This window comes from Equus przewalskii, chromosome 19 (genome assembly GCF_037783145.1).
Source record: "Equus przewalskii isolate Varuska chromosome 19, EquPr2, whole genome shotgun sequence".
NCBI lineage: Eukaryota > Metazoa > Chordata > Mammalia > Perissodactyla > Equidae > Equus > Equus przewalskii.
This window is the reverse complement of record NC_091849.1, coordinates 54724175-54742728: the sequence shown is the minus strand read 5'-3', so window position 1 is coordinate 54742728 and position 18554 is coordinate 54724175. Positions and strand designations below refer to the sequence as shown.

Sequence of the window (18554 nt, the reverse complement as noted above, 5' to 3'; positions counted from 1 at the left end):
GTTTACAGCACAAGCTAAAAATCCTAGCTCGACTTCTTTCTCTTTTCACTTCAAAACCATGGCCTAATTTTCTCCACAGCTCACAAACATTTATCTACTGTGATGGTTAATTTTATGTGTCCACTTGACTGGGCCACGGGGTGCCCAGACATTTGGTCAAACACGATTCTGGGTGTGTCTGTGAGGTGTTTCTTGAGGAGATTAACACTTGAACTGGTAGACTGAGTAAAGCAGACTGCCCTCCCCAAAATCTGCAGGCCTCATCTAATCCTTTGAAGGTCTGAATGGAATACAAAGGCTGATGTCCTGTGAGTAAGAGAATTTCCCCCTGCCTGACTGCCTTGGGCTGGGACACGGGTTTTTTCCAGCCTTCAGACTCAAACTGAAACAATGACTCTTCCTGGGTCTCCAGCATGCTAACTGCACATCTTGGAGCTTGTCAGCCTCATAATCATATGAGCCATTCCATATAATAAATCTCTTTTTACACACACACACACATTCTGTTGGTTCTGTTTCTCTGGAGAACCCTAATACACCTACCTCCTTAATACAGCAAATTCCTAATAAAAAGGTCAAAAAACATTTTAAAGTAATAATATACAATGATGTCAATGACACCAAGATTCTTTAGCCTGATGAGAGTCTAACTGAAAACCTTTCCAGTCATTTCATAGCATGCAAACGTTACAACTATCTCTAGTTTTTCACGAGGTAAATTTATTCCCCGGTGAATATATACAGAAGACACAATCTGAACTAAAATCAAAGATTTATGTGCTCAGGATATTGGTTGCAATAACATTTATGACAGTCAAATAGACACAACCAAATATCCCATAACAGGGAAATGATTAAACAAATTATATCACTTTCAAAGGATGTGCTGTCATGCAACTAGTCTAAACGATATTTTCAAAAATTACCCAACAACCTAAGGAAATGATCATAATATAATGTCAATCTTTAAAATGGGAAAAACACAATGATATCTAGACTAGAGAGAAAGGCTAAAATGTTGACAGTAATTATTTCTGAATGGGGAAATGACAAGTAAATTTTTCTGTATTTTTTTATATTTTCTATAATCAGAATATGTTACCTGTAAAATAAAAGAAACAGTAGTCTAAGAAACATCATCTAAAATTGTATTTAAAGAAAATTCTATTAAATGATAAATTTAAGATTCTATGGACAATTATCAATGAAGACGGTTTTAAAAACAAATCTGTAAAAACTGTAAGAGCTTTTTATAATATATTATAAAAGAATCTCAACTTAAAAAAAAGATAAAGCTAGAGACATGTTACAGACTGAATTGTGTCCTCCTAAAATTTGTTTGTTGAGCCCTAACTCCCAATGTGACTGTATCTGGAGACAGGGCATTTAAAGAGGTAACTAAGGTGAAACGAGCTCATAAGGGTGGGACTCTAATCCAGTGTGACTGGTGTCCTTATAAGAAGAGGAGGAGACATCAGAGAGGTGAACACACAGAGAAAAGCCTACATGAGGACACAGTGAGAAGGCGGCTGCCTGGAAGCCAAGGAAAGAGGCTTCAGGAGAAATTCAGTCTGCTGACACCTTCATCTTGGACTTGCACACTCTAAAACGGTGAGAAAACTAACTTCTGTTGTTTAAGGCACCCTGCCTGTGCTTTTTGTTATGGCAGCCCTAGCAAACTAATACAAGACATAAGAAAGTGTCATTACAAAATTTACTTGGTAAATATTCTCTCTTCCACAATTTATCTTTCCTAGGAAGAAGCAAACCAAGAAATAAACAATAAAAAATTTACTTCGTACCATAGTGCCGTGGCATAGAAGGGACAAGAAACTGTATTTCCAAAATAAAATGTTATTAGCTACTACTATCAAAGAAAAATAATGGATAGGAGTAGGAATCTGAGCATATGGATAGATTTAAAAGTAGTTCTCAGGTTTATACGTGATTAGTGTCTATCTAAAAATAAAAGATTTGGCATAACACAATAGAAAACACTTTCAATTGTTTTCACTTTATTTGTTCTCAGTACCTCTTAGTCCTGAATATAACATTATATGTGCATTTGTGTAAACACGTCTGTACATATTACACGTCATATTATATTCCTGAGACGTGCAGGAACGCAGTGCAATGTCGCTCTATCGACGACCCCTGGCAGTACCCCACGGACAAGAGGGCTCCTCACACAAGCCTTACTCTACATCTGAGACTGCTGTGTCAATCTCACCCTTTGAATTAAATTCACTTCCCCAGTCCTTTGTCCAGCATCTATTAGATTAACACATGAGTTTCTTCTTACCTAAATGAAACTGCAGACACAATTATCTTTTAGAATTTTCAACTACATTTCAGGGGAAAATTCAGAAAACAGACCTTTTAGTCTTCAAACCAAATGAAAATTTCTGATTTTTCAAAATTACCTTGTCTGGATCCATCTTTCCTTTGATAAATTCTTGCTTCCAGAACTGCAACGCCTGTTCCAATGTTAAACCAATGCCCTTCAGGAAGAGGCCATACTGCATTCGGCCTCCATGACGAAGATGGTGATTCTCCCGCAAGGCTTTATGTAACTGCCGCATGCAAGGTGGGAAGGATTTGGTAGAAAGCTGCAAGAAAAGAGAGTTTTCTGTTAAGTGAAGGACTTACCAAGTCCCCCAAAATATTTGTTGCAAACTCAATTTAATTTGCAAATTGTAAATTCAGTCTAATGGGAATAAAAACAAAAACTATAAGGAAGTACTACTGTCTTACTAGCTTAAAGATGAACTCTTCTTCTGAATATTTTTATATTGATTATATGTTGAAATGATAATATTTTGGATTTATTAGATTAAATAAAATATTAACATTTATTTCACCTATTTCTTTTTCTAATTTTTAAACTTTTACTTTTGAGATAACTATAGATTCATGTGCAGTTGTAAGAAAAAATACAGAGAGATGTCATGCACCCAGTTTCCTCCAAAGGTAACAGCTTGTAAAACTATAGTATATTATCACACCCAAGGTACTGACATTGATACAATCCACTAGTCTTAGATTTTCGCAGTTGCACTCATGTTCATTTCTGTGTGTGTATGTAGTTTTAGGCAATTTTATCACATGCGTAGGCTCATGCCTCCACAACCACAAGCCAGGATGCAGAACAGTTCCATCACCACCAGGAGCCCTCAGGTTTCCCTTTTATGACCACCCCCACCCACCTTCTGCACCACCTACCCCCCACCATTCCCTAATCCTTGGCAACTACTAATCTGTTTTCTGTCTCTGTAATTTGGTCTTTTCAAGAGTGTTATATAAATAGAATCACATATCACATAACATTTTGAGATTGGCCTTTTTACTCAGCATAATTCCCACAAAATTCACCTAAGCTGTTGCAGGTATCACTAGTTCGTTTTTTTTATATTGCCAAGCAATATTCCATGGTATGGATGTACCACAATTTGTTTAAACGTTCATTTGCTGAAGGACATTTGGGTTGTTTCCAGTTTGGGGCTATTTCAAATAAATGAATATACAGGTTTTTATGAGAACATAAGATTTCATTTCCCTGGGATACATGTTCAAAAGTACAATTGCTGAACCACAGACGAATATCTATAACATTCTGCAAATGTCTGTAAATATTTATTGGGTGTTTTGGGAAACAAGAAGACAAATAAAGAATAATTATTCCCTTTAAACAGTTAAGGGAAGGAAAAAGAAACAGTTGCTATTATATAAGTTAAACTCATAAAATAAATCATATACTGAGAGCTCTAACAAGGCGTAAGTCAAGTGCCATGGAAGCACTGTGACAGGGAGGGGTAAAAAAGCCCAGGTTATGGCTATTCCAACATGAACCCTTTGCTCCAGCCAGCTGGGTTCATCCATGATCACACAGTCATGTTTTGACCTTCTTACTTTTCTCATTCCACTGGTCCTGCCTGGTACACCCCTCCCACTCCCCATACCATCTGGCCAAAGCCAAGCCATTCATCAAGACCCAGTAAAACTTCAGCTTCCTTCGGCAAAATTCCTTGATTACCTTTTAGTCATTCAATCACCAAATATTGAACACGACTACGTGTACAGCCCTGTGGAACCAGCAGCAATCAAAGAAGTTAAATATTGTCCTCAAAAAACTTATATTCTAATGGGAGGAGAGAGACAATAAAAGCAGACATAAATAAAGATGACAACATCTGATTCCAAAAGCACTGGAAATAATGGGATAGAGTAATGGGATCAAGTGTGAATGGGAGACGAGTACTTTAACTTGGGTGGCCAGGAAGCCTCTCTGAGGAGATGGCATTGCCAGCTAAGACGTATATCTTAAGTAGGATTCCAGTCAAATGAAGATCCAGGTAAAGGAAATGAAAGCAAACAAATGAGAAGAAATGTACTTGGTGTGCCCAAGAGATCGCAAGAAGATTCACATGGCTAGGGCACAGTGAGTGAGCCAGAAAGAAGAAGACAAAATTGGAATGACAAGTACGTATGGCTTTATAGGCCACAGTAATGAGTTTGGATTTTAGTCTAACTGTGATGAAACCCCAGAGAGGGTTTTGACCAGAAGACTGACATGATCTGATAAACAAGAGAACTCCGGCTGTTATGTAGTGAACAGACTATATACAAGCAAGGATGGAAGCAGGAAGAATACTTAAAGATGCTTTGGCAGTAGATCAAATAATGGAAAGGGAAAAGAGAGTCTAGGGTTGCCATAATGGAACAGAAAAGTGATTGTGGATATTGAGCAGACAAAGGAATTCTAAGGCCAGGGTATGGGATGAATTATCAACATGGATGTTGCAGAGGCCAAGAACAATAACAGGATTAAGTGCTAGTGCAAAAGACCAGGAGCCAAGTACTAAAGTCACCAGGGAATGAGGGCAGAAGGCGGGGAGAGGCAGCAACAAGAAGGATCAGGTGGTATAACGTGATCACAAGTGCTGTAAAGGAGGTGGAGTTTCGCCAACGGAAGGCAGAGAAATGGTTTGGAAGCATAACATGGACCACGCAAAGCACTCATCTCATACCTATACAGGGCATAGGAGAGAAAAGCCGCTTCTACTTGAAGAGAGCCACAGAGAAACAGCATTGTTGAGGGAGCCAGGTTTCAGTTAGAAAAAAATCTAAAGGGAACATTTGGAGAAGAAATTGCGAATATCAAGGGGTGTACTAACGACATGCTGTTCTGAGGATCAAGCAATATAGATATAGTTACTTAGCACAAGGTCTCAGGCACAGACCCATAGATATGATCATCACAGCAGTTAACATAATGTATCATTATACCATTTATTTATTATTTACTATGTTGTCTACCTCCCTCAAGTAAGGTCCATGAAGGCAGAAGCATTTTCTGTTTTCTTCACCTCTGTATCCAGAACACAGTGGCTGGTAAATAATTGATGGGTTAAATATATATTCACTAAGTGAATTCAGGTTTATGCTTCTATGTCCTCCCACAGTATCCAGCCAAGTCCACATTTGCTTGTGAATGTGACAGAATTAGGAATAGAATTAACCTCCAACCATTCGCGTAATATAAACACAAATCACATGGCACAGAGGAAGTGTTAGAGATGAAACAACGGTTGGAGAAAAGTAAAGGATGGGGTATCCTTGATAAGAGATTTCAAATCAAGTGTGTCCAGTAGGCAATCCTGTTGTTATTTCTGACATATTACCTGCAAGTATTGGTTATAATTTTTCAAATAGGAAGACAAACTATTCATTCTGGTCTCTAAAAACTCGTGGTCTCTCCCAACTCACCTTATTATAATTCTTGTTTCCATGCATTAAAATTTCAGTGTATTTTTAATTTATTGTAAATAATTTGGTAACTGCCTAAACAAAGATTATGGCTGGTTTTTTCCCCTTTTTTGGATAGAATGGAAATTCTATTATGTATTAAAGAGAAGTTCTACAAATTATAGTAAAGTACACTACTCTTTCACTCTAACATGGAAGCACAAAGTGAAGTTAAAATGAGCTGTCCATTAATCTAGTGGCAATCCAAGGACGGGAGCCCATACTTACTGTTATGGAAGAAATTGTATCCTCTCAAAATTAACATGTTGAAGTCATAATCCCAGGTACTTCAGAATGTGACGGTTTTTAGAGAGAGGCCTTTAAAGATGTAATTAAGGTTAAATGAGGTCATGCAGGTGGGGCCCTGGTCCAATGCGACTGATGTCCTTCTAAGAAGAGGAAGAGACCAGGGATGCACAAACACAGTGGAAAGACCATGTGAGAACACAGAAAGGGTGGCCATCCAGAAGCCAAGGAGAAAGGCCTCAGAAGGTGTCAAACTTGCCAACACCTTGATCTTGGAATTCTAGCCTCCAGAACTGTGAGAAAATAAATTTCTGTTGTTTAAGGCACGCAGTCTGTGGTATTTTGCTACAAGGCCCTAGGAAACTGAAACACTTAGTATTTTCCATTTCTCCTTTCTAAATGCATATGGTATTTAAATATAAACACATAAACACCATGTAGCTACCATCACTTAAAAGAATTCCCCTTTGGAATAACTGATTAAATTCTGTTTTTATCAGACTACAAATAATTTTCTGATTAAGTTTGGTTTTTCTATGATTAAAAAAAATTAAATGTATAGCATTTGGGAATTCCTTTAAAAATGATTGGCAAACAATGAAATAACATTCTCTTCCATCTCCCCTGCAAAAAGTAATCTTTGGTTGAAGAAAATCTGTACTTTCTCCACTGAAAAAGGCCTAAGTTTAAAGGATGTGATGCTTACCGAATCAATCTGATCTAAAGAAATCTTCCCAGCATTTCCTTGTATACTGTAATCTTGACCAATGTAGGAATGACTAAAAATAAAAACAACAAAATATTAAAATAGGGTATGTAAAACATTTTTTTGATCACTTCAAAGGAAATTTTTTTATTCTGATATAAAGTCAGAATGAGAAAAATTTTACATATAAACCTTAGCAGAAACATAGCCAAGTGTTTTAAAAGTATTTAATAGAATACATTTAAGTAACTTACACAAAAAAATTACAGAAATATAGTGACATCTAGATCTCCAGTCTCCTAGTCTGGCATGCCACTTCCATTTCTTAGAAGCACAAGGCAAATTATTAAAGTTCAAACTTCTACCTTATTTATTACCTTATTACAGCATGGCAGCACAGCAAAGAAGAAACTGGAACTCATATCAGGAACCATCACTTACTAGTGGTAGGTTCTTGAGTAAGTTACTTACTCTCTATGTCCCAGGCTCCTTATTTGTCAAATGGAAGTAACAAGGCCTGCCTTGCAGTGTCGATAGGAGGTCTGAATTGAAACGGTTTTTGTTGAAGGACCTAACATATAGTAATTACTGTTTGTTTAAATAAGTAACATCTGAATAGCACTTTACACGTACACAGAGTCCTTATCTATATCCTCTAATTACACCCTCACAACAACCTCAAGAGAACATTTTTATTTTTCATTTGACAAATGAGGAAATGGAGGCTCAGAGGAGTCAGAAACTTATTAGATTGGAAAGTAAGTCAGCAGTACAGCAGGAACTCAAACGTTTTGACTCCCAATTCTGTTTCAATTTCCGTTTTGACTTCCAATGCCATCTCCTTTCCTATAATAAACTTTCCTGCTGTACTACTTACAAATTAGGAAATACAACTTGGCATATATTACCTAAAGCCATCAACCTTTTTTAGATTGTCGTCTCCTTGACACAACTCCTGACCCACGCCCAACTCCATAAAGACTGATTCAGATGCAAACATTCAGGTATGACAAAGCAAACCAGTTGCTTGCTAGATTACAAAGAAAACCACAATCAAACCATGGTTTATGCAGACTCCACAACTAAAGGGAAATTCTGGAGTAAAGTATTATAATCACAAAGAATTTTCTACTTTCTACACACTCAGTATACATCCTTGCTGCTGACCAATATACCCACTCAAGATGCTCTGTAGAAACGCTGTTGTTCCTACAATCAATCAATTGTACTGATTAAAAATGGGTATGGATTATAAAGCAAACTACCGTATATCTTGGGATGCTGCAGCCACTGGCTAGGAGACTTGTTAGAAGTGTAGATTTGCCCTTCCTAGAGTCCTCCTGCCTTGGGCTAAGAATGGTCTGAGAATTACGCTGACAGCAGGATGAGCAGAATGCCAAGGAGTGATACAGAAAGATCCCACACCCGAGAACATATCGTCTTGCCTCTGGTATTATTTCTCCCTTGAGTAACAAATTTCTGACAATTAACCCATCACTGGATGCTATCCATTCCTTTTATCATCGTACTGTCATGGTATACAAAACTTGTGCTAAGTTAAACCACCAGCTGTCATTTAACTTTAATAGTTTACATGTTAATGTAGAGCATAACCAGAGAACTGTTTCAGTGGAATCCAGAAAATAAAAACGTATTTCACCTTCCAATATATCTTACAGTGGAGCCAAGAGGCAGCACGGGGCGATAGAAACAGCAGTAGGCTAGGAGTCTGGAGACCTCTTCTTGATTTTGTATTTTAAACCAGTATTTTGGCAAACTGGTGTGAGTTACTTAACCATCCTGATTTGTACTATACTTGTTCGTAAAATAGCACTAATAATGCCAGGCCTGCCTAACTGACAGAAATGCTGGGATAATCCAATGAAATAATATATTCAAAGTGCTAATTAAAATCAATAAAGCATATTCCAGTACACAGAGCAACTGCAGCTTTGACCAGTAAGTATACAGAAAGGACGGGAAGGGAGGCAGCATGATCCTACAGAGGAGCCATCACCTAGTTGAGAGGTTCTGGACCACTCCATCTACCTTTAAAAGCTTCAGCTTCTGAGTTTATAAATTGATTACAATCATCTAACAGGACTGTTTAGATCAAACAGATTAACAAGTATAAAAGTCCTCAATAAATAAATGGTAAAATGATATACCAATACTATTATAGTTATTGACCAAATAGAGCCAAATGATTACTATACCACAGGAAGTTTTTCTGAGCCCAGATTAATGCAGTAAACTAAGTACAAAGAGAAGACATATAAGGAGGACGCACACGTGTGCCTGAATGGCAGTATAAAATGCTTGTTCTTCAGCACTTTGAGAGAATATGCAAAACAGCTAAATTCCAAGGAAAAAAGGTAAAAAGAAAGAGAATGGTAGCAATGATTAATACAAAGACTTTCTTGGGTAGAAATAACTACAGAGACAATAGAAGGAAACTGTAAATACAACATACTCCTAAAAATATTATTAATAGATGGGAAGATGGCCACCAGCCCTCAAGCACGGAACCCATGGAAGGAAAAATGATAGAAACAAGGATGTTAAGCATTACATTAGGAATGAGACTTCTCCTCTACTCATTCGTAATCAGAGGGATAATTTACATCTTGGTTAGAGGAACTGGTACATCACAGCTATTTAATACATATTTGAACTAGTTACAGACAGATGAAGATGAGGTTGGGGAATTTTCGGGTACGACACAAGAAAGGCAGATCATGAGAAGTTTTATACCCAAGGCTCAGTAGGCAAGAAAGAACCATGAAAAGATTTTAGGCAAGAATTGACACATAATTAGGTTTACTCTTGAGAAAGAAAGCAGTGTAGAGAAATGTCTAGAAAGGGGAAGGACTGAGCAATGGAAAATCAGTTGGAGGAAGACTGCAATATTCCAGGCAAGAGAAGGTGAGAGCCCGAAGTAAAGTACTGGCAACAGATTGAGAAAGGAAGGCAAGCACGGTAGAAGACAATGAGCCAAGAGTGCTGCCATACAAGAATAAAAGTCCTTACGAACAGTTCACATTAGCTCATGAAACTGGACCTTTGGCTTTTAGTCAGAAGCGCTGAGGGATGTTACTAAGTAACATATTACTAAAGTAGCCTGGGAAGGTAATATGCCTTTCTGCCACATTCAGAGTTGTGTCAACTTAACGTCACATTTCTTCCAAGTGAATGCAGATGCTACACTAATAAACTGTCAAAATATATTCTTGTTTTCATCGTTTAAAAAAAATAGGTGAATTTTATGAATGAACATTTCTTAAGCATTGTATTAGGGAAACATGGAGGTAGTAATAGCAATTTTTAACAGCAAAACAACTTCTAAAAGGCTCAAGACACATATACACATGCAAACCCAGCAGAAAATACTGTTTTCTGTCCATTTTAAATAATCCCAGCTTTATTTTGAGAAACACTCACTGTCACTTACGTGTGGTTTCTAACAAGGGGGCTTCAGTAAGTGTAAAAGCTTCCCTGTTTCTAACCTTTCATAAAAGGATAAATTGAGATGTACCACAGATGCCATTTTTATCAATACAGCAGATCAAAAAACATTTTAATGGGCCACAAAATTCAAATTATGTCATTAATCACTATTTTGCCAAATACAAACAGGAATTTTTGATTAATCAGAGAATCTTGAAAAATCAAGGTTTGATTTCTTTAATTCTCAGTTTAGCCACTAATTTGCCACAAGTGAAAAAAAAAGACAAGTCAAACTATGCGTCAATTTGTTCATCCACCAATACGGTTGTAAGGGATTAGGAATTGCAGTGGTTTACCTGCATCCTCTAGGCATAATTTCTTTTATTTGCTAGAGCATCAGGTGAAAGGTACTAAGGGTAAAATATTATAGAGTTTTCTCAAGTTATGAAAAAGCCAGAAAAGTAGTGAAAATAATAAAGATGTGGTTCAGTGAGTATTCAATTACATTAGAATACTATCTAAAGATATTGAGTTGTAAAAGGATATAGCGCACTCTTGCTAAAATGTAACAATTGCTGCACTGTACCAGCAAAATAAACACCTTCATTACCCAAACAGAACCATATAAACGCATAAAAACCAGGTTGAACTTCATTTTTTTTAATGCCACTAGATTGTCTGACTCTATAACAGACTTTTTCCACATCCCAGCTGTTGTCCTTTTCTAATTACCAAAAAAAAAAGCTTTCAAGAGGCCCTGCATAGCTCCTCAAGCACTCAGCATACACTCATGAAGCAAGTTTGTGACCAAGAGTGACAAGGTAGTGAAGGATCCAGAGATGATCCGGAAAGTACAGTGTGACGAGTCCCACAACAATGCTCCACTGTCCCCCAGCCCAGAGCTGGGCTCTCTAAAAGAAGGGTGAGAGGAGAACAGAAGCAACGGGCAGCATGCAAGGTTCTTAAGCAGTGATTGTCGCTGAACAGAGAGAGCTGAGAAATGCTGTGCTTCAGAAACAGACGACAGGACTCTGAACGCTGTTAGAATATTGTTGAAACGACTGACAACTGTCTTGGCTGAACAGAGCCTGGAAAGCCCGAAGGAGAAACGACGCGGGGGACTAGCAGGGAAGGCTGGGATGAGGAAGCAACAATCAGCGAGGATGAGGGGCTGGGGAGTTAGTGGAAGAGGAAGAGATTATGATCAAAAATGATTTGGGTTTGGAAGCTTAAAAGTAGGATGTGATGACCACGTAAAAGTCAAAGGCCTAGCTATTTTAGTATTTTTATCATTTGTAGCTTAACAACTTTACATGCATTAAAACATTCTTAAATTTGGACCAGAAGCATAAAAGTGTGTGATTTGGGTTTATTAAGGTTGTTGGAGGGGTTAAAAGTAAGCATGTGATAAGGAGGTGGCAATTTGGAAACACAAAGTCTATTTTTCTCAGGATGTAGAGGGTTAGGACACATCAGACGGACGGGCCGAAAGAGATCAGCAAAGCCAAGGAAATTTCTAAACCACAGTTTATAGATGAAGAGGTTGTGGGTGGTGGCAAAAAGGCAAGCAGAGACAAGGGGAGAAAAGAACTGAAATTAGGTAGGTAGGTCCTGAATGCAGGTCTCTAAACAAAAACCATTAATGTAAAAAGCAAACTTTAAATCCTACCTCCTTTTGCAATAACATAGGGCTAAGTCGTCATTTTAATGAAGATTTGAGGCTTTCTCAAGTTTAAAACCTTTAAAAATCTAAACATACGCATGATAGTATTTTCTAAGAAACAGAATTTTGCAATTGTGTATAACCAATCCTTTGCTCACACAGAAGTAATTCTGTGTTTGTCCTTGATTTTTGTTTTGTTTTGTTTTGAGGCGATGGTCCTAAGTTATCTAATCAACTATAAGAGAATTAACGGGACACAAAATATATAAAAGCTTCTTCTTCTTGTAGCAGTTATTCAATAAACTTACACGTGAACTTAATTAAAACTCAGCTACATTTGAGGCACTTTTTCCTCTCATATTATCTTGCTCATTAGGTAAGCACAGCCAGTTTTCCAATAGAGTTAAAAATCACAGAAAACAGAAAATTGTCAAGTCAACAATTTCAATAAATTAAAAGCTTAAAGGAGAAAAGTAAGACTTTTAAAATATTCAGAACATATATTTATGTAACCAAATTTAAAATGATCCTATTTTATATCCAATTAAATCAATCCATGGGGAGAGGGGTTGACGGATAACAGACAGGAAGGCATAACTAATCACATCCACACGGAACTAGAGTTTTCCCAAAACACTACCACACAAACATCTAATTCACAGAATAAAAATAAATGGATATATAACAAGATAAATCTGAAACAGACACATCTGCACACATCTGATCTGTGAGTCGTAAGTGAAAGGCAAACCTACTCCTGGTCTTTGTAGAAACAACAGAAATTTAAGTCCTGTTCAACGCACCACAAATATCAATATGAGCACTTAGGTACTCAACAGGGAATTGCTTTTGAGTATTGAAACTGAGGTGAAAATCGAAAGAAGAAATTACATGAAAGTGGATTTGTGAGTCTCATGGTAAGATTAGCTGGTTAAGGGAAAAAAATCATCTTTTCATGCTGTGGCATTGATTGTTGGCGAAGATGGGTCACCACACCTGGCTCCAGGAGTGGTGTTCACAAGCTCCACTGCTGTGACACAAACGCCACGGAGCCCAAGCGACAGAAAGACGGAGCAGGAGTCAGCTATTCAAGGGTGATTACTTCTCCCATCATCTCCTCTTCTAACTGCTGAGGAAAGCTGAGGGAGTAAACGGAGCAGTGGCGCAGTTGCAGAAGGAATTAGCTGCAACTCCTCTGCATCTGCATAATTTTTCCAAGTCCAATTTGTCCAAGGCAATCATGGCCGCAAAAGAGAACAAGGGAGTCAGTGGAGTCAGGGATGAAGAGCACAGGCTTCAGAATCCACGAGCCATGGGTTTGCATACACTCGCCATCTGTGTGACTTTGCAGAAACCTCTTAATCTCCTTCAGTTTCCTCACTGGTAAACAGGGATCATAAAAGTCCCTCCCGCAGAGAGTTGTTGTGAGGATCAAAGGAGATGTCTGGAACAAGTTCATCACAGAACTTTTCACTCGATTCCGATCATCATCATCGAGGCCTAAATTTACTACATTTAAACGTTTTGGTGGTTGTTTTTCTCTATTCTTAACATTCACCCGTTTCTTCCCTTGAATAGTAGGGAAAAAAATGCATTTCTTTCCTACGTTCTTCATGCTATCACATAAAATATTTAATCTTGGGCTGGCCCGGTGGCACAGCAGTTAAGTTCACACGTTCCGCTTCTCAGCAGCCCAAGATTCGCCCATTCGGATCCCGTGTGCGGACATGGCACCGCTTGGCAAAAGCCATGCTGTGGTAGGCATCCCATATATAAAGTAGAGGAAGATGGGCATGGATGTTATTTAACGTTCAGGGCCAGTCTTCCTCAGCAAAAAGGGGAGGATTGGCAGCAGTTAGCTCAGGGCTAATCTTCCTCAAAAAACAAAAAACAAAAACAAAAACAAAAACAAAAAGAAAAAAAAGATTTAATCTTAAAGTAGGAGAATTCAGATAGAGCTGCACTGTCCAATACAGTAGCCACTAGCCAAATGTGACTAGTGAGCTCTTGAGATGTAACTTAGTCTGAATTAAGATGTTCAATAAGTGTAAAGTATGCACTAGATTTCAAAGACTTAGTATGAAAAAATAACGTAAAACTTTTCATTAATAATTTTCTTCTTCTTCTTCTTTGTTTTTTTACTGAGGAAGATTAGCCCTGAGCTCACATTTGTTGTCAATCCTCCTTTTTTTGTTTTTTGCTTGAGGAAGATTAGCCCCAAACTAACATCTGTGCCCATCTTCCTCCACTTTATATGTGGGTTGCTGCCACAGCATGGCTGACAAGTGATGTAGGTCCACACCTGGGATCCGAACCTGTGAACCTGGGCCACTGAAGCAGAGCATGTCGAGCTCAACTGCTATGGCATGAGGCCAGCCCCACATTAATAATTTTTCATATTGATTACATGTTGAAACGATATCTTGGATACGAGTTAAATAAGATGTTGTTCAAATTAATTTCACTTAGGTAATTTTAAATTACATATGTGGCTCCCATTTGTGGTTCTCATTAGGTTCCTACTAGACACAAGGACATGAGACAATCAAGTGATTCTCTTAAGGGCTTGGTATACCCGTAGGAAAGCCAAGTGACCTACCCTGACTTTTATTTGCCAAAATAAGATCAGTCTCTGCTAGTCATAAGCAGAAACGAGCTGCGATTGGGCCACTAAAGTTCCTCAAGTCTACTGCAAATGTGCTTGTTTTCAAAACATTTTACTTGGGAATCAAGTTTTTAAACTTGAGCCACAGTTTGCCATTTATACCATTAGGGAAGCAATCTTGAATTCTGATTAGTTTGGAGGTAACCTGACTTGCTTCTTTGGGGAAAAATAAAGCTGTGACATCTTTCCATTTGGGAGTCTTTGGGGCTGGCTGGCCCACCTCAACACTTAATTACAACTGTCCATTCCAGAGCTGAAAGCTGCCTCTCATTTTTCTATCAAAAATATCTCTACCTTACATTTGTCAAAAGTCATCAAACTGTACCCTAAAAATGAGTAAATTTCATTGTATGTAAATTATACCTCAATAAAATTGATTTGAAAAGTAAAATATACACATATATTCCTATAAGATATATTCAAACTACAGGCCTACATAGGTATTTTCACCATATACATTTAAAGCCCCCAACAAATATCTCTATTTTCATGAGTAAATTTTTATATTCCTTTACGGGGTATAATGACCCTCCAAATAGAGGCTGTTTTGATTTGGTTTTGACCCAGGATAGTCAAATGTTTACAATATAGAAAGGCTGCCTGAGAGAGTGATAATGAAAAATTGAGGGGTTGGGGGAGTGCAGAATAAAGTTCAAACATCCAGCAGAATTCATACACTAAGTTGATGGCCATCCTCTCATTCCCCCACAAATAATTTACAGAGTGTGGAATGCTTCTGAGACTGGCTATCCAGTCTCAGAAGTTCATGGAATTCTAAAATTACTCCCTCACATTTGCTCCCTAAACAATAGAGAACCAGGGGAACAACGTTTTGGGGGTTTTGGTGGGGTTTCTGGAGGGAGAGGGGATGAAGGGGACAGCTAACGAGGATTATCACAAGTCACAGTCCAGAAGTAACACGACACACTTTCCCTACCCAATCCTTTAGTCCTGCATAGTCTTTAATGAAGGCTCATATGTTTAAGGCTTTCATTTCATAGGTTAAAATAGCAAGGTACATAATAGTTTTGGTTTTATTTTGTTTTTAAATGTATATCTTCAACATTTGAATAGGTCACTGGAAAGAAAATAATGGGACTTCTCTTCTAAGGTCACACAGAGAAACAGAAAGTACTCTCAGTCTGCCATGATCAATTCCTGATTCCACGAAAAAGAGTCCTAAGTCCCAAAACAAAAACAAAACTGGCACTGAATTTCTGCAAAAGTGGATTTATCACACTTATTCGTCGGAAATGAGAGAAAATTCATCAGCTTTCTGTCCAAACTACCATCTCATTCAGTTTCAACACTTAGTAGCTTAAAAAAATTAAATGAGAGGTAAAATTTTAAGCCCTGGAAGTGTTTTCTCCCATTCACTCACTCCTTCAAGTGTTGTACTGGGGTCTCACTTTGCCAGCCATTGTTAGAAGTAATGGGAGATCATGGTAAACAAGATCAACAAATTCCTCACTCTCTCATACGGCAAACAAATAAACATCAAACAAATAAAAATGATCATTTCAGCTAGTGACGCTACTGTGAAGAAAAGAGAGTAGGTGGTATCATAAAGCACTTAGGGTGACTTCCAGTTGGGTGATTAGCAGACCTCCACAAGATCTGAGAAGACACTGTCACTTTGGGTGGATGAATGTCCCCAGGAGCCTCCTGTAGATTGTATGTACACAGTGCGTCAAGTGCAATAAAAAATGGGCTCTTTTAATTCACCTTGTATTATCTTATAGAACTACTTTCTAAATAGTAGTTACAAACCATTGAGACGGCATTACACCTTCGATGAGTCTCAGTGGTCTGCTCTTCCTCAGCCAATTTACCAAATTTTGTTTTGTTTTTACTCTGAATGAATAAAGGTTAATTGTGCCTGGAACGCCAGAGAATCTTCTTAGATTAACTACACACTTAGACTCACGAGATTACCACAGGCCACGAATGGAATCAGGCAACTCAGAAAGATCCAGGACAGGAATCACAGCTGTGAGCAGTCCTGTGCAATGGGAGTCCTTGCTACAGTCCTGCACAGGTGGACAGCTCACATGCAAGGAGGCAAAATTCACACAGTCAGTGCAGGAGCCGCCCTGGCTTGGAGCCTCATGGCCCCCATGGAGTTCTTATAACAACTCCAGGGTACAGCTTCCAGGGCCACCTTAGCTTTAGAAGTCTAGAATCCATTAATCTAAAAACCATTACTAAAATTTTTAAGAAATATATGATTATCTAAATGTACTTCAAAAATTATCTAGAACTGTGCTGTCCAATCCAGTAACCATTAGTGACAAGGGGCTATTTAAATTTAAATTTAAATTAATTATAATTAAATGAAACTAAAAATTCCGTTTTTCAGTCACACTAGCCATAATAACCATCTTTGGCTACTGGCTACTGGACTGAACAGCACAGGTATAGAACGTTTCCATCATCACAGAAAGTTCTATTGCATAGCACTAAACAAATCACTCTAGCTGCTAATTTATCACAGGAACTACCATAATGCTTTCTCAGGCTTTTTAAGGAAGTTATTTCCCATGGCATCATCATCATTTTGTACTTTGTTAGTGCTTTATGCCTAATGCTGTGTAAAATAACTGATTTTCTTTATTACTTAACTAGAGGACAATCAATGTTTTAAAGAAACCCAATGAGTGAAGAATAGGAAATTTAATAACTGCACATAACAAAACCACTTGAGAAGCATAAGCAATCATTAATTTTGCTTTCCAGGAAGACTGCCAGAACCCACAATGCAGAAATCCTTAAGAAAGTCTGGAGTCAGAGGGCTAACAGAAACCTACAACATCTAGCTGGGGATGAGCTGCAAGAGTTCCGGGACACGCGAGGCTTCATGATTTCCGCGATGCTGTGTGCTCCACAGAACTCGGACCAATACTACGCTGACAGGCAGCATAAGCTACTGCAACGACTTTATTCAAAAGTCTCTCTTTCCCAGCAACAGTAAGTCCTAGAAGAGCAGAACCTAACACCCAGATCTGGATCCCTAGAACCTAAGACCACGTCTGGCCTCGAGCAGGAGTTCTCAGAATATGTGTTAAATAAATAAAAAATAAAACAAACTTGTAGAATGCTAAAAGGTTTGTGACCATGTACTTACCACATAGCTCTCACAGGAAAGTACCTCCACAAGTCCCAGCCACTGTGGGCACCCTCATGACAAAGTCTCCAATTTACAAACGGGTATATTTGCCGTGGCTGGATAGCCGGTCGGAGAGACAGGAAAGATTTTCCTATCTTCTTTTTACATCATTAAAAAGAAAATCAGTAACATTTATATTTCTGTAAAAATTATTTGTTAACTCTTTTTTCAACTTTAAAACATGTTAGGTTAGCAAAGTGAATTAACCTAATTACAAAACCCCAGGGAAATTTAGTATTCTATCCTATAAACTAAGAGTGGTGGTTTACTTGTAAAATTGATGAAAAGTGATGCAAAACACTGTTTTTATCCGCCCCCCCCCCCCAAGAAACCTCACTGTAATAGGCAGATCAATGGCCCTACAAAGATGTTTACACTCTAATCCCCGGAATCCATGAATATGTTAGGTTACATGGCAAAAGGGACTACGCAGATGTAACTAAGGTTAAGGACCTTGAGATGGGGAGAGCACCCTGGATATCCTTGTGGGCCAATCTAATCACACGAGCCGTAAGAGCAGAAACATTCTCAGGGTAGAGGCAGAGAGACGCAGCAGAATGGAGAGTGAGATTTAAAGCACGAGGAGAAGTTGATGCGCCCTTGTTGGACCTGAGACAGGACCAACATGAAAGGACAAGAAAGAGGCCTCTAGGAGCTCAGGGAAAGCATGAGAAGGAATGTGGGCAGCCCCTAGGGGCAAAGATCGGGCCCTGGCTGCCAGCCAGCAAGGAAAGAGAGACCTCAGTCCTACTGCTGCAAGGAACTCAATTTGGCCAACAAGATGGATAAGGTTAGAAGCAGATTCCTCCGCAGAGCCTCCAGTAAAGACCACAGCCCTGCTGACATCCTGATTTTA

At 38.4% G+C, this 18554-nt stretch overlaps 1 protein-coding gene across 6 annotated transcripts in view; it reads right to left on the bottom strand.

Moving 5' to 3' along the window:
- PRIM2 (DNA primase subunit 2) overlaps positions 1–18554 on the bottom strand; it is a 351775-nt gene that overhangs the window by 176267 nt on the left and 156954 nt on the right. For all 6 annotated transcript variants that reach the window (XR_011530149.1, XM_008517711.2, XM_070586357.1 and 3 more), the window contains exons 9-10: positions 6758–6830; positions 2424–2609 (exon numbers count right to left, since the gene is read on the bottom strand). Coding sequence is in view for 5 of the 6 variants with exons in the window: in XM_008517711.2 (XP_008515933.2) it covers positions 2424–2609; positions 6758–6830 (259 nt within the window). In the remaining variant the exon portion in view is untranslated. The remainder of the gene's footprint in view (positions 1–2423; positions 2610–6757; positions 6831–18554) is intronic.